The sequence below is a fragment of the Ovis canadensis genome, chromosome 9 (assembly GCF_042477335.2).
Source record: "Ovis canadensis isolate MfBH-ARS-UI-01 breed Bighorn chromosome 9, ARS-UI_OviCan_v2, whole genome shotgun sequence".
Lineage (NCBI taxonomy): Eukaryota > Metazoa > Chordata > Mammalia > Artiodactyla > Bovidae > Ovis > Ovis canadensis.
Window position 1 is genome coordinate 11,965,691 of NC_091253.1, and position 15,767 is coordinate 11,981,457.

Consider the following 15,767-nt stretch of genomic DNA (forward strand, 5'->3'; position numbering starts at 1 on the left):
ACTACAATTTCAGAATTTTTTTAGAACTTGGATGATTAAATCTACATTTAAAACTTTCTTTAGAAAGAAAAAAAAGTGCTACCATATTCGGCTTACCTATTATCGAAAAGATTATATTAAAATGCATAAACTTTGAATGAAAAATTTTATCAAATTGTCCTTAAAATATTTATAGTTATGCATTGGAAAAATGTAAGAAAGGGAAGTATTTGTAATAAATAAAAAGAAAATAGAAATATACTATTTTAGCCATAAATTATCGCACAAGGTTGGTTTATTTGTAATATCCATTTCAACATTTACAATGTCATAGGAAAAACCAACTGTACACAATTTTTGTCATTTGCCCAAGATTAAAAATTGTAAGTTGTACTTTCTTTTATTTTTATTAATTTTAAATTTTCCCAAGATTGAATGGGTATAGTAAAGATGAACTTTACTAGATGAACTTCATTAGGCCTGGGTGTCTGTTTGAAAGCATAAGTACCCCTTAGCGCAATCTCCTTTAAACACATCTTCTGTTTAAAACATGAGTTTGACTCTGTTACTGGCTTGCTTCAAACTTATAATGTGAATTTAAAAGCATCCAACTCTATGCACACTCAGTCAGAATTAACACTTAACCCCTTTGCACTGTTCAGGGCCAACACTTTTCAGGGCGCTGCATGAATTGTTAAATATTTTGAATATCATCACAGCTTTTATTTGTGACACTTTATTCCAAAATAGTGTTTTCAAGAACTAAAGTAGGGAAACTTAACAAATAGACCCTGTGCACTTTTTATGTGCCAAACAAGATCTCAATCCAAGGTTGCTCTAGAAAGTCTGTAAGGTAGCATATGAAGATTAACTAAAACACACAAGTTTTAAGAGGGGAAAAATTCTTATGTGGTCAAAAGAATGGAACCTAAAGAAAAATCAAATGTGCACAGATTGCTGCTGTTGCTGCTAAGTCGCTTCAGTCGTGTCCGACTCTGTGCGACCCCACAGACGGCAGCTCACCAGGCTCCCTCGTCCCTGGGATTCTCCAGGCAAGAACACTGGAGTGGGTTGCCATTTCCTTCTCCAATGCATGAAAGTGAAAAGTTAAAGTGAAGTTGTTCAGTCATCCGACTCGTAGCCCACCAGGCTCCTCCGTCCATGGGATTCTCCAGGAAAGAGTACTGGAGTGGGGTGCCACCGCCTTCTCCGGTGCACAGATTAGAACTGTTTTAACTCTCATAACAACCATATATAGTAATTGTTACCATGCAATTTCATATATAAAGAAGTTGTTTTCAGAGAAGTTAAAGCTACAAAGATAATAGTAGGCTCATCTTAAGTATAATAATGCATCTATTTTACTGAATGTCTTAATTCCCCTGAGAGAAATTTTAGAATACCCTACTTACAACTCAAATATACTACTAAAATACAATATTGAGTGGTAACTTCACTTTAATTCTAACTGTGATTTTTCCAAATTAGGGAGACATAAGTGCAAGACTCCATGAAATTAAACTTTAAAAAACCAAACAGTATTTTGACACACTGTTTAAATATCCAAATAATTTTCATGAGATAAACAGTACTAAATTTCTTAGACTTGATAGTAAATGAAGTGATTCTCACAAAGGCTAATTATCACTTCATAAATGATCATATTGGATTAAATTAATGCCACACAAACTCTACTGATTTTATCTACATTCAATCTGAAACATGTTGCAGAAACTAAAGGTAGGTTGTTAGGCTTGGTTGCTTTGTGCAAGAACTGGCCACAACAACTTTCAAGAGTTTCATAATTCCTGGCACTAAATATAAGTTTCCGACCTTCTTCAGAAAACAAATCTGCTCCCATAAGTAACCTGTCGGTTTTGAGTGGCAATCATTCGTTGAGGTGCAAACATACAAACAGCATCTTTTATGAATTTTTTGCATCACTCATCCCCTGCGCTGGCTAGGCACGGGTGGGGCGCATCCACCTGCGCTCAGGGATGCTGGACGCTCGCGGCCACGGGTACTCACGTTGTTGGAGCGCAGAGACACGCGGCCCCCGCAGCGCGCGCAAAACTTGGTGCGGCAGTAGGAACACAGGTGGCCACAGCCATCCGCGAACTTGGTCTTGTGGCAAATCCCGCAGGTTGGAGCATCGTCCTTGTGCTCTCCCTGGTAGCGCCGCGCTTCCTCCCCTATTTTCCTCACTTGTTCTTTATAGCTTTCAAATTGTTGATGCAATCTCCTAGACAGAAGAGAAAATGGGCACAAAGTAGATGAAGGAGCTGAGAAAAAAAACACTTTTTCCTAGCAGAGGAGACATCTAGTTACTTTAACTAAAGCAAAACATAAAGCCACTTTCCTCAGTAACAGGCTTCCCCAGTGACTCAGCTGGTAAAGAATCCTCCTGCAATGCAGGAGACATGGGTTCGCTCCCAGGGTTGGGAAGATCCCCTGGAGAAGGGAAAGGCTACCCACTCCAGTATTCTGGGCTGGAGAATTCCATGGACTGTATGGTCCATGGGGTTACAAAGAGTTGGACACAACTGAGTGACTTTTACTTTTCATTTCCCCTCTAACCATACTATCAGAGGTAAGAAAAGTATTAGCTTGTATTTATCCCTTCAAGTGTTGCCTACTATTAATAGCATTGAACCCATATGTAAGTTGACTCTAAGTAATCACTATTTTCCCCAGCAGTGGAATTCCTGTATCCACTCATTGCCTCTGCTTCTTTGACAGGCAGTTTTCAAAGTATTTTACTGGGACTCAACACTTAACAAGTATGTGTGTGTACAACTGAGGCAAATTTATACAGTGTTCTTAGACCAACTCCGCAGAATTTGCTTTGATATTTTGTCTTACTCTCTTTGAAGTCTAATAGTGATTTGTTTTGTTCTTGTTTAGTTGCTAAGTTGTGTCTGACTCTTTTGTAACCTATGGACTTTGGCCCACCAGCTCCTCTGTCCTTGAGATTTCCCAGGCAATAATAGTGTAGTGGGTTGCCTTTTCCTTCTTTAGGGGATTTTCACCACCCAGGAATCAAACCTGTGTCTCTGCATTCTTTACCAGTGAGCCACCTGGGAAGTCCCAAATACTGATAACTATTTGTAAGAAGTTTGTCACAGTAAATTGAATTCATGAAGTATAATGCATGCTTGGGAGTTGACTATTTTAAACTACATGGCTAAGCAAGCTGTCTTCACTTCCATTCCTGGAGACTTTTGTTTGGCATCAAACATTTCACACAGTATATAGAGTATAACATTTATCTATCTATCTGCTGCTGCTGCTAAGTCACTTCAGTCGTGTCCGACTCTGTGCTACCCCATAGACGGCAGTCCATCAGGCTCCCCCGTCCCCGGGATTCTCCAGGCAAGAACACTGGAGTGGGTTGCCATTTCCTTCTCTAATGCATGAAAGTGAAGACTGAAAGTGAAGTCGCTCAGTCGTGTTCGACTCTTAGCGACCCCATGGACTGCAGCCTACCAGGCTCCTCCGTCCATGGGATTTTCCAGGAAAGAGTACTGGAATGGGGTGCCATTGCCTTCTCCAATCTATCTATCTATCTATCAATTTTATATGAATATATATTTAATATATAATTACTAGTATATAATATATATGTTTAATATATATAGGCTTCCCTGGTGCTCAGAGGTTAAAGCGTCTGCCTCCAATGTGGGAGACCCGGGTTCTATCCCTGGGTTGGGAAGATCCCCTGGAGAAGGAAATGGTAACCCACTCCAGTATTCTTGCCTAGAGAATCTCATGGATGGAGCCTGGTAGGCTGTACCCCATGGGGCCGCAAAGAGTCGGACACGACTGAGTGACTTCACTTTCACTTTAATATATATTAGTATATAATAGTTGAGCTTGCTTAGATCTGCTACATCACCTTACAAGTTCTGAACCATACCTTGAAAATATTCAGATTTTTACATGTCTCAGTTTTACTGGCTCTCTCCCATCTTTTATGTATGAGGATCCCTATTCCTCTTTATTGATAACTACTGAAAGTGGGACAACTAAATTTGTTGAGGCCAAGCATTTCCCCAAGACGAAGAATGTTCACCCTTAATGTGATTGAGGCTCCATAGCCTTCCCATCATTCGAAACTCCTCTCTCTCAGACTACTACAAACAGAAACAGAGCAGGGTGACATCCTGTAAATCCCCAGAGGAAGGTGCCTTTGTTTAGTAAATGAGAGCTGAGAGCGTTTCCCAGGCCTAACAGTCATTGTCTCATACCAGAAGAGAAACTCATGGGAAATGTTTTTTGTTTTAATTTTAATTTTTTTAATTTTATTTTTACTTTATTTTATTTTACAATACTGTATTGGTTTTGCCATACATTGACATGAATCCACCATGGGTGTATACAAGCTCCCAATCCTGAATCCCCCTCCCACCTCCCACCCCATATCATCTCTCATGGGAAATGTCTAAGCAGATGCATCTGTGTATCTAAGCTTCTTTCTGGACGTGAGTTCTCCATGATCAGAGAAAACACATGCCATTGTTAATTAATGCAGTTTGTGTGATGCTCCACTTCTACAATAACTGTCGGGGGTCTGGGACTCCCTGGAAACTGAATCGAGTTAAGTCTCAGCACTATATTGGTTGAAATACTAGGATTTTATTATATTTTCCTTTTAACATAAACAACTTTTAAGCAAAACTTTAATGATTAAAAATTCTGAAATCCCTTTCCTGCTTTGCCAGTTGACATTTTTTTACTTAATTTCCATAATTAAACACAGTTGCACTAGCACATAAAGTAGTTTAGAATATGAAACTTTCCTAGTTTAGAAGCCAGCAAATTTCAGCTCAGAGAAGGATATTATATTTGGTTTAATGAATATAAGAATATCTGATCAATATACTGAAGAGCAATTTGACCCATTCTAAAATGCTAAGCAGACAAAGAGTGAATGCATAAATATTTATTGTGAGAACCACTAAATCATAAATATATATAATACAAAGGAAAAAGCTAGGTTAGGAAAAAGCTTCTCTATGAATGTATGATACAGAATATGATTTAGTTTGGGTGTTGGCAAATTTTATGGTCTAAGGCCAGTTTGTAAATATTTTAAGATTTTGTGAGCCAGGAAGTTTCTGTTGAAAGTACTCAGTTCTACCGTTGTAGCAGGAGAGTGGCACATACAATATGTAAATAGTGAGCATGGCTGTGTTTCAATTAAACTTTTTTTAAAAACATGGTAACCCAGATTTAGCCAGTGCACCAGGTTGTCAACTTCTGACTTAGTGCCTGATTTATACTACAGCATAAAAGTTTGCAAATCAAAGATTTTTTGACTTTTAAAATTTCAAATACAGACTCAAAATTGGTTAAGATGCTGGATTAAGAGGATGTGTCCTCATTTCCTCCTGAGAAAGCACCAAAATCACAACTAGCTTTCAACACTTGTAGGCAGGAGAATGCTGCAACACACCAAAAATGATGCCCCACATCCAAAGACAAAGAACAAGCTGCAACAAGATGGTAGGAAGGGCAAAATCACGATAAAACCCAACCCCATACCTGCCAGGTGGGTGACCCATAGACTGGAGAATAGTAACATAAACAGCTCTCTCACTGTTGTGAAGGTTCTAAGCCCTGCATCAGGCTCCCCAACATGAGGATCCAGCACTGGGACCAGGAATCCCCCAGAAATCTGATTTTGAAGGCCAGAGGGAATTCACTTCCATGGGACTGGGGGAAACAGAGACTTGACTCTTGGAGGGCACAAACAAAATGTTGGATGGTCTCCTGCAGAGATGTGGGTCAACAGGGGCTTGCCACAGGGGCAGGGCATTGGCAGCAGCAGTGCTGGGAGGAGCCCCTTGGTGGGAAACCTCTTGGAAGCCACCACTGACCCATCATAGAGCCTGTATATTCCAGGGCTGGGTTGCCTCAGGCCAAACAACTAACAGGAAGACAGCACAGCCCCACCCATCAGAAGACTATCAGATTAAAGTTTTACTGATCCCTGCCCATCAGAACAAGACCCAGTTCTTCCCATTGTCAGTCCATCCCATCAGGAAGCTTACACTAGCCTCCTAGCCTCATCCATCAGAGGGCAGACAGAAGATGCAAGAAGAACTACAATCGTGCACCTTCCAGAATTAAAAGCACATCACAGAAAGTTAATCAAAAGGAAAAGGCAGAAGATTATGTCCCAGGTGAAGGGACAAGATAAAACCCCAGATAAATAACTAAAGGAAGAGAGAGAGGAAATCTTCTAGAAAAATAATTCAGAATAATGATAATGAAGATGATCCTGATCTCAGAAAATGAATGGAGAACATGCAAGAAATGTTTACCAAAGAGCTAGAAGAACTAAAGAACAAACAGAGATGAAGAACACATTAGCAGGAATCAATAGCAGGATACCTGGGGCAGAAGAACAGAAGTGACCTGGAAGACAGAATGGTGGAAAATCACTGCTGCAAAACAGATTCTAAGAAAGAATGAAAAAAAAAAAAAGAGAGAGAGAGAGAGAGAGGAGAAGAAGACAGCCTAAGAGATCTCTGGGACAACATTAAATCCACCAACATTCAAATTATACGGATCCCAGAAGGAGAAGAGTGAAAGAAAGGACCTGAGAAGATATTTGAAGAAATAATAGCTGAAAACGTCCCTAACATGGGAAAGGAAATAGTCAACAAAGTCCAGGAAGTGCAGAGAGTCCCAGGCAGGATAAACCCAAGGAGGAACACACAAGGACACGCAGTAAGGAAACTGACAAAAATTAAAGACAATGATAAATATTAAAAGCAACAGGGGAAATATGACAAATAACATACAAGGGAACTTCCATAAGGTTATCAGTTATTTCCTCAAAAGGAACTCTACAAGCCAGAAGGTAATGGCGTGATATGCTTAAAGTGATGAAAAGGAAGAACTTCCAACCAAAAATACCCTACCCAGCGAGACTCATTCAGATTTGATGGAGAAATCCAAAACTTCACAGACAAACAAAGGTTAGAATTCAATATCACAAAACCAGCTTTACAACAAATGCTAAAGGAACATTTCTAGGCAGGAAATACAAGAGAAAGACAAGACCTACAATTAATAAACACAAAACAGTTAAGAAAATGGTAGTAGAATCGTATATATCAGTAACCATAAGTATGAAAAAAGAAAGTGAAAGTGTTAGTCCCTCAGTTGTGTCCAACTCTTTTTGATCCTATGGACTGTAGCCCAACCAGGCTCCTGGTTAGAATTCTCCAGCTGAGAATACTGGAATGGGTTGCCATTTCCTTCTCCAGGGGATCTTCTCCACCCAGGTATCCAACCTGGGTCAGGCAGACTCTTTAGCAACTGAGCCACCAGGGAAGCTTAAGTATAAATGGATTAAATATACCAACCAAAGACACAGGCTGGCTGGGTGGACGAAAGCATGTTCAAGTATACACTTCTATTTGCCACATCGCTCTGCTTAAGCACCCACATTATATGCAATTATTTTCTATTGTTAGGTTAATCATGTTTACATCAAGGCTTGCACTTGTAAATATCTTCTTTTGGGAGGGTGGTCTAGCTATTGACTGTGAAAACTGATAAACATCTTTTACTATTGTGATTATGTAACTATTACTCATTTTATTGGCATTGTATCATGATTGGTCAATAGAAAATAATAGAATTCAATATAACTAAAACTACCATTTAATAGAAAAACATGTAATCACTTTTTAAAACACAGATGCACATTAGAAATATCTAGGGATTTATTGAAAAATACAAATGTCCAGATTTTGTTTTGTTTTTCTCTAAAGTTCTAGATGTGATTCTAATGAGCAGCCAACTTTAAAAACAACTGTAGTATATGATGATGTCTTACTTCAATTTAGTTCAACTTTTATTATTTCATATTCTGTGTTCCCATTTAATTTAGTTTATGTGCCCCAATTTGTCCATCTTTTTGTTGTTGTTCTTTCCCGAGAAGTACAAGTATATTAAGCATTGTAGGAAAACTTGTCTGGGTATAGTATTTATAATATATATACTTTAGAAAACATAAACTATTGCTTAGCCAAAAAATTCATGACATATTAGTTTTATATGTTGACTAAATATGAACAGAAAGTTAGATTTCTAATTTACATTCACTCAAAACACTGATATAGCTCCATTTATTCTGGCATCTAGTATTACTGCTAAAACTCTAGAAAGCTTATCATTTCAGTGATTAAAAAAATAATTTGAATGAGGTTTGAAACTTCGAATCAAATTCTGAGAAAGATATACTATGTTGTAAAAAATTAAAATAAATTAAAAATAAAAATAAAAATAAACAGAAAATTGACATGAGATACAGTATTGTTAAATATAGATTTTTTTTCAAATTTCACAAAATTTTATCCTAGTGTCTGTTATTTGTTATCATACTTTACTCAAGATTTCAAGTTTTATTTGGCTGCATTGAGCAGCTTCAGCTGCATATAACAAATTCTGATGAAACATTTTTTCATTTTTATTCTGTTATACATATATTTTAATTTTCTTTGTTATGGCTTCTAAGGTACACCTATTATTTAATATTGGATGTTTAATTTTCAAATACATGTTTTCTCAATTTTCTAACTTTATTGAAGCTTCTGATGGCTAAGTCAAAGATGTCTGTTGGTAAATATCACATCACACTTTTCTTCAAATATATTTTTATATTGATATGTTGATTTCTAGCATAATTCCACAGCAATAAGAGAATAAACTCTATGATTTCAATACCTTTAGACTATGAACGTTTTGCAGCTTGTTTTATGTCCCCATATATATTCTAGTATCTCTTTTCTTATAGTCTATGGGGACTTGAATAGAATCTGTATTCTGCTGTTGTATGAAAATTGTATACATTTAATCATGTTGAATTGGTTCATGGTGCTTTTCATTTTTGTATATTCATTCTATTAATCTTTGAAAGTTTGATATTGAAACTCCAGCTGAAAATCTTACTTTACTTAAAAATAATTGCAATTCATAGTGGAACTATATGTAACCTTGTTCTGTATTTTCCAAGTCTCCTGTAAATTATGAAAATATGTGTTATCATACTTTCATAATTTTAAAAAATAAAATAAATATTTAAAATGTAAGTAAATTAAAAAAAATTCAAACACAAAAGCCTTTTATCTGTCCTATTGGGTGCAATCAAAAATAGATCTGTTTCAAGGAAGCTTTGTAAAATATACTTGTGCAGAGCACTGACCACTGAAATGAAAACCCCTGTACTGCAATTTCATAGCATTTCCTTCGGTCCCTCAAAAACTACTTCATACTATTTCTTCCATATATTACTAGTGTTTCTGGACATGATACATGTCTTCTACCAAGTGGCAAATGGTTTATAAATGTACAGTTCAGTCAGATAGTAAAAGCATACATCTTACAAATGGAAATATCACATATACTTATATGTGTATATATATATGTCATTTTGAGAAAAAAGTAAAACTCACAATTAATAAAGAAGTTTATACTGAAGGCTAAATATCCATCAAATACTTACTACCACAAAATGCTAGAAATGCTGGATAAAATATTTAAAAGGATAACTTTATGCTTGAATTTATGTTTGAGCTTAGCAGATAAATGGAGATCCTTAAATGAGAAACAGGAAATAGGAGCAGTAATTCTGATACAATATAGCTCTGAAACCAATGGCTTCCCTAGAAACAAAGACAGAGGCTCTGTGACCAAGAACTTCAGTTTTAACTTTTGTACATGTAACTGGAAATAGCCTAGATGAGTTATTAAGAAGCAAAGACATCACTTTACTGACAAAGGTCCATATAGTCAAAGCTATGGTTTTTCCAGTAGTCACGTACAGAAGTGAGAGATAGACCATAAAGAAGGTTGAGTGCCAATGACTTGATGGCCTTGTGGTGCCTTGTGGTGCTGGATAAGACTCCCGAGTGTCCCTTGGACTGCAAGGAGATCAAACCAGCCAATCCTAAAGGAAATCAACCTTGAATACTCATTGGAAGGACTGATGCTGAAGCTCCAATATTTTGGCCACCTGATGTGAAAAACTAGCTCATTGGAAAAGACCTTGATGCTGGGAAAGATAGAAGGCAAAAGGAGAAGAGGGTGGCAAAGAATAAGATGGTTTGATAGCATCACTAATTCAATGGACATGATATTGGGCAAACTCTGGGAGATAGTGAGGGACAGGGAGTCCTGTTGTTCTGCAGTCCATGGGGTCTCAAAAAGTCGAACACGACTTAGTGACTGAATGACAATGACTGAAAATAAAATTTTAGTTAGGTAGCCACCAAAAATAATTGAAGTAGAATGTATAATATTCAAACCAGGAGAGGATAAAACAGGAAATGAGAAAAAAGTCAATACAAGGAAGATAATTGAAACAAACAAACACAGCATCCAGAATACAGCATGTGATAGTAGAGACAATTCAGCCTATCAAGAGTCACAGTAATTGTAGACTGCAGCATTATTAAAAGTTCATAATATTAGATTTTAAAAATTCAGCTAAATGAGAAACACTCAAACTGTAAAATAAAAGCACAGAATGTTTTAAGTAAAAATATGGAAAAATATATGTAAGACAAAAAGCATTACTTAAGATAGTGTTCATTTCATGTGTATGTGGTAATTCTAAACTTCTCTGCACAAAACATATAAAACCAAAAACTGATAGGACAAAGAATTCTACCAGTACAGTAGAATATTTTTACACACCTCTATCTATGTAGTTGACAGATCAAAAATAAACAGTGACAGGGGAGGTTTGAACAAGTTTATTTGTGTATATGTATACATGTGTCCAGTAAACTTGTTTTAACTTGTTGAGTGCAATAAATATATTCAAGAAATACATATTTTTTCAAGGAGATATAAAATTTCTCCAAATCTGGGCCCCAAAAGTAAATGGAAATCTGTTTTTCTTAAGCAGCATAGCAAATGCATGATGTATGTTTTGTTCTTTTTCTTTATGTTCTACATATGTGTAACATAATACGCTTGTAGTTGTGAAATATTTTATGTTAAAAAGAAGGAAATTTATTTCTCATTAGGTATCCCTGGCTAACAAATGACTGCTGTTAAAGAATTGAAAAAGTGAATGTATTTGAGAGCATTAAAATCTACAAAAGAATTTACCATGTATGGAATATAATTTTAAGAAGAAATGCATATGTTTAACCACATAATGACTTTTTGTGAAGTATACAGTATTATTCCTGTTTTATTGATGAGGAAACTAATTTTTTGTTTGGGACTTTGCTTCTATTTTCTACCTGAATATATCTTTCTAAATCTGCATGCTTTAGTAAAATAATTAAAATAAAACATCCTCTAACAACATATAAAAAAATAAATTCAAAATGGTTTAGTGATTTAAGACCAGATACTATAAAAATCAGAGGAAAACCTAGGTAGACACTCTTTGATATAAATCAAAGCAGTATTTTTTTTTCGTCCATCTCCCAAAGTAAAGGAAATAAAAGCAAAATGAAGCAAATGAGATCTAATGAAATTTAAAAGGCTCTGCACAACAAAGGAAACCTTGAATAAAATGAAAAGACAACCTACTGAATGGAAGAAGATATTTCTAAATGATATAACTGTTAAAGGGTTAATATTCAATATATATAAACAGCTCACAGAACTCAACATCAAACAAACAAACAACCCAATTATAGAATGGGCAGAAAAACTGAATAGACATTTTCCCAAAGCAGACATTCACGTGACTAACAGGCACTTGAAAAGATGCTCAACATGGCTAACCATCAGGGAAATGTAAATCAAAACCACAATGAAATATCACCTCATATCTGTCAGAATGGCGACTATCAAAAAGAACTCAGATGAAAAACACTGGCAAGGATATGGAGAAAAGGGAACCCTTGTACACTTTTGGTGGGAATGTAAATTGGTGCAGCCACTGTGGAAAAAGGTATGGAAATTTCTAAAAAAATAAAATAAAAATAGAGCTACCCATTGTTTGCCAATCCCACTTCTGGGCATATATCTGAAAAAAATATACTAATTTTAAAAGATACATGCACCCTGATGTTCATAACAGCACTGTTTACAATAGCCAGACACAGAAGCAACCTACATATCCATCATCAGAGGACTAGAGATATATAAATATATATATATATATATATATATATACATTTATACAAGATCTGTGGTGTATGTGTGTGCGTGTGTATATATATATAATGGAATATTACTCAATCATATAAAGAATGAAAAGTCACCATTTGCAGCAACATGGATGGACCTGGAGGATATTATGCTAAGTGAATATGTCTCTCAGGAGATTTCTTGGCAGTCCAGAGGTTAAGGCTTGACGCTCTCATAGCCAGGGCCCCAGTTCAATCCCTGGTCAGGGAACTAAGGTCTTGCAAGCCAAGTGGTGGGACCAAAAAGAAATCAGACAGATAAAGACAAATATTGTATGATGATCACTTTTATGTAGAATCTAAGAAATACATCAGTCTAGTGAATATGACATAAAAGGATCAGACTCATAGATCTAGAGAAAAAGCTAGTGTTCACCAGTTTAGGGGCATGGTATGGGGCAGGGGAGTTGGGGGTACAAACTACTGGGTGTAAGATGGACTTCAAGTGTGTATTGTACCATGTGGGGAATATAGCCTATATTGTAATATCTGTAAATGGAGTGTAAACTTTAAAAATTAAAGATAAATGCATGAATAATGACATACTTCAGATTTTATATTGAGCTTACAAAAAAACATGAGAATAAATACAATTCAACTTGCAAAGGAAAGCATTCCTGGTCTCAGCAAAGTGTTCACTGGCAGTGAATGTCCACTTTCAATCATTAGTAATTGAAAGTACATGAATAAAACTGACTATGGAAAAGCAAAAGCTATGCTGATAAGCTCAGCTCAGTGTCTACAGAGTCTCTCCTCCTGCTCAATTATGCTTCCACTCATCTCTCAGCTCCTTTATGGTATTTATTCCCCAAACTGACTTCCAGTCAGAAGGACTGTGTCCTTCTGTAAAACTCAAAATGCTATTTTTGTGACTTGGCAACTCAGTGCTAGTCTCCTAAGTGCTGCTGTGGCTTTGGGAGACCCCACAGTCTAAGTCACAATAACACTTAGGAGGCGAGCACTGTGTTCCAACGAGGCCCAGAGGCCACAGCAAAGGGTTGGCATGATGAGGCTTCTTAACTGCGGTCTAAGGGTGAAGTCTCCAGGTTCGTACTTTCTCCATGGGATGCCTTAGAGGGGCATGCCCTTCCAGTCTCACCAAAAGTGAGGAAAATTTCAGCCCACAGAGTAGTTTCTCAGGACAAGAGCCAGCAGGGAACAGAACTCTTCTCCCAGAAGGATGTACCCACATGCCTCACCCACAGCCATCACTCCAGCCCCTACCAGGACTCCCACCCTTCTGGATGCCACATCTTGGTGGCAAGCATGCATCTGAATCCTCTTCTCACGTGCATTTAAAATTCCTTCTTGGTTTCAGCAATAGGCCCTGTTTCTACAACTGGTTCGTATGCAATCACAGAGAGCAGAACCAAAGAAGAAAGATCCCGCTGTTTCTCAGCACAGAACTCAGGCCACAACTTCACGTCTCTTTCTTCCTGGGCTTCTTCCTCTACTTACAGATAGGACTCCGTCATTGTGCCCTGAAAGAAGAAGCCCGGCCCAAGTCCTCATCATCCTCTCCAAGTTATTTCCTAGAGGACTCCCTGCTTTTGCCAGTAGAAATTATAAAAGGAAAGCAGGAGGGGAGAGGCTGCAAAGAGTCGAACATGACTGAGCGACTGAACTGAACTGAGGAGGGGACAGGCAGCAGCAGCCTTCACAATTTCAACTTCTTTGAAATCTCCTTATGCCATAACCCTCTGAAATGCTCTAGAAAACTCTCTCTCACAAACCGACCTCAGTGCCCTTCTCTTCCCCTCATGTCGCTCACACCGCTCACCGTCAAGACGCTGTCCTCAGATGCTGCTGGAATCAGGATATGGGGAGTGAAACTGTAAACAGTATATTTATTTTTTGTATCTGACATTTTAATGCTTTAATCCATATCAAATATGTGACAGTATTCTATTATGAATAACACATGGAAATTCATATTTGATTATATGCTATTTCAGTAAAGGCAGGCACACAAATGTAGAATCTTTTGTGAAATTTATTTGTACTTTTCAGTTTTAAAATTAACACAGTATTCTTATTGATTAGCAAGATTGACAAACTATATGATCACAGATCTCTGACTTAAATTTTCTATGAAGGAAATAGAGAGTATTCTAAAATACACAATGCTATCAGAAGAAAAGCATTGATGGAAACCTTGGCTTTCTCCCTGGATGTAATTTTTCCATTGTTTCACTATGTCATAATCATTGCATTATTTTATTATCTCTTCACTCAATTCAAGAAACTCCAAGATTTCATTTATAAGCAAACTGTTTGGATGAGTAACGACACGTATTTGAAGGAAATAATGGCGAATGCCTAGAAAAACTAAATATTATTCTCTGTACATCTTAAATATAAGTATCATCCTATAATGCAAAATAAATTATTTAAACAGGAAGTTATTAATAACATCTTTACCAGTTAATGCATATATGTCGATCCCTTACTATAGATAACTGGAGCTCCTGAGTGCTGGTGATGGTGGGATGAAGAGGGACCTTTGTAGTCAGCACGGCGCCTAATTTACTTCTTTTGTTCCATCCTCCAACCCCAAAGTCACCGGAAGCTAGAAGACCACAGTCCCTCCTTTCTTCCTGGCTTTGCTTTGCAAAGTCTAGGCTAGATTTTCCTGGAGTAAGAGGAGATGGGAACCAGGGCTTTGAAGTTTCAAAAACCAAGGTTACAGGTCTTGAAGAAAGGTGAGAGCAGTTTGCATGTAGCTCTGAGATGGAGAACTATTTTGGAACATACATGAGGCAGGAAGGGGGTGGGGTACTGAGAACAGCAAGCATGGTCTTTGTTTCCTTCCAATCCTTGGCACAGAACACATACCACAGGGTACCTGCAAGGACCTATGCAAATTGTGACAGGGCAGATACAGTCAGTAGAGTTCTTCTGAGAATGCTGGATTGGTTAAGTGCCTCCAGAAGACCTGGGGGATGTCCAGGAGGGAGTCCCAGGAGTGACTGAAATTAAACATCTGCTAGCCTGATATGCTGAAGGCTTGCTTTAGAAATTTTTAACAGCAAACTCACACGAATCTCAACTCTAAAGAGCATTCCTTGTGCTTCACTCCAAGGAATGTTCCTTACACCTAGGAAGGAAGTTATATGTAAACATAAATTAGCAGTTATGGCAATATATTCCAAGTGACAAAGAATGCAAATAAATTGTTCAGTAGGGGTAATAATTCTGGGTGAAATAATCAGGGAGATTTATTTGGCTTAGCCGGTCAGGAATATTTTCTTAGATGATTTAGAACTTGGACTATTCTCCGAAATAATAAAAATCTAGCTCATGGTGGAGTTAATAGAAGTACTTACACAAAGAAATAGGAAAGCATGCTAAGATAATAATAAAATAATTATGAGTGTTCCCAAATGTCTCAGAAATGGAGTTTAAATCAAATCACCTTTGAGATTCTTTGTGTATCAGCAAACAAGCATGCAGATGTGTGTGTTCTAATAAATGACAATTCCAATCATCATACACAACTGTCCATGAAGTCAAAACACAGGTGCAGTTAAAAATGGTTTCTTGACCCCAAAGCACAATTATCCACTTTTTCATGAAACTGTCTTTTTGATTACACTCTGCAACAGAGGGGCAGGAAAC

At 37.2% G+C, this 15,767-nt stretch overlaps 1 protein-coding gene across 1 annotated transcript in view; it reads right to left on the minus strand.

The window, feature by feature from the left end:
• Positions 1-373: 373 nt before the first annotated feature.
• Positions 374-15,767, minus strand: part of LOC138445570 (regulating synaptic membrane exocytosis protein 1-like) — a 253,257-nt gene continuing 237,863 nt past the window's right edge. Inside the window, exon 3 of the mRNA XM_069599475.1 lies at positions 374-2,221. Coding sequence (XP_069455576.1) covers positions 1,924-2,221 — 298 coding nt within the window. The 3' untranslated portion in view covers positions 374-1,923. The remainder of the gene's footprint in view (positions 2,222-15,767) is intronic.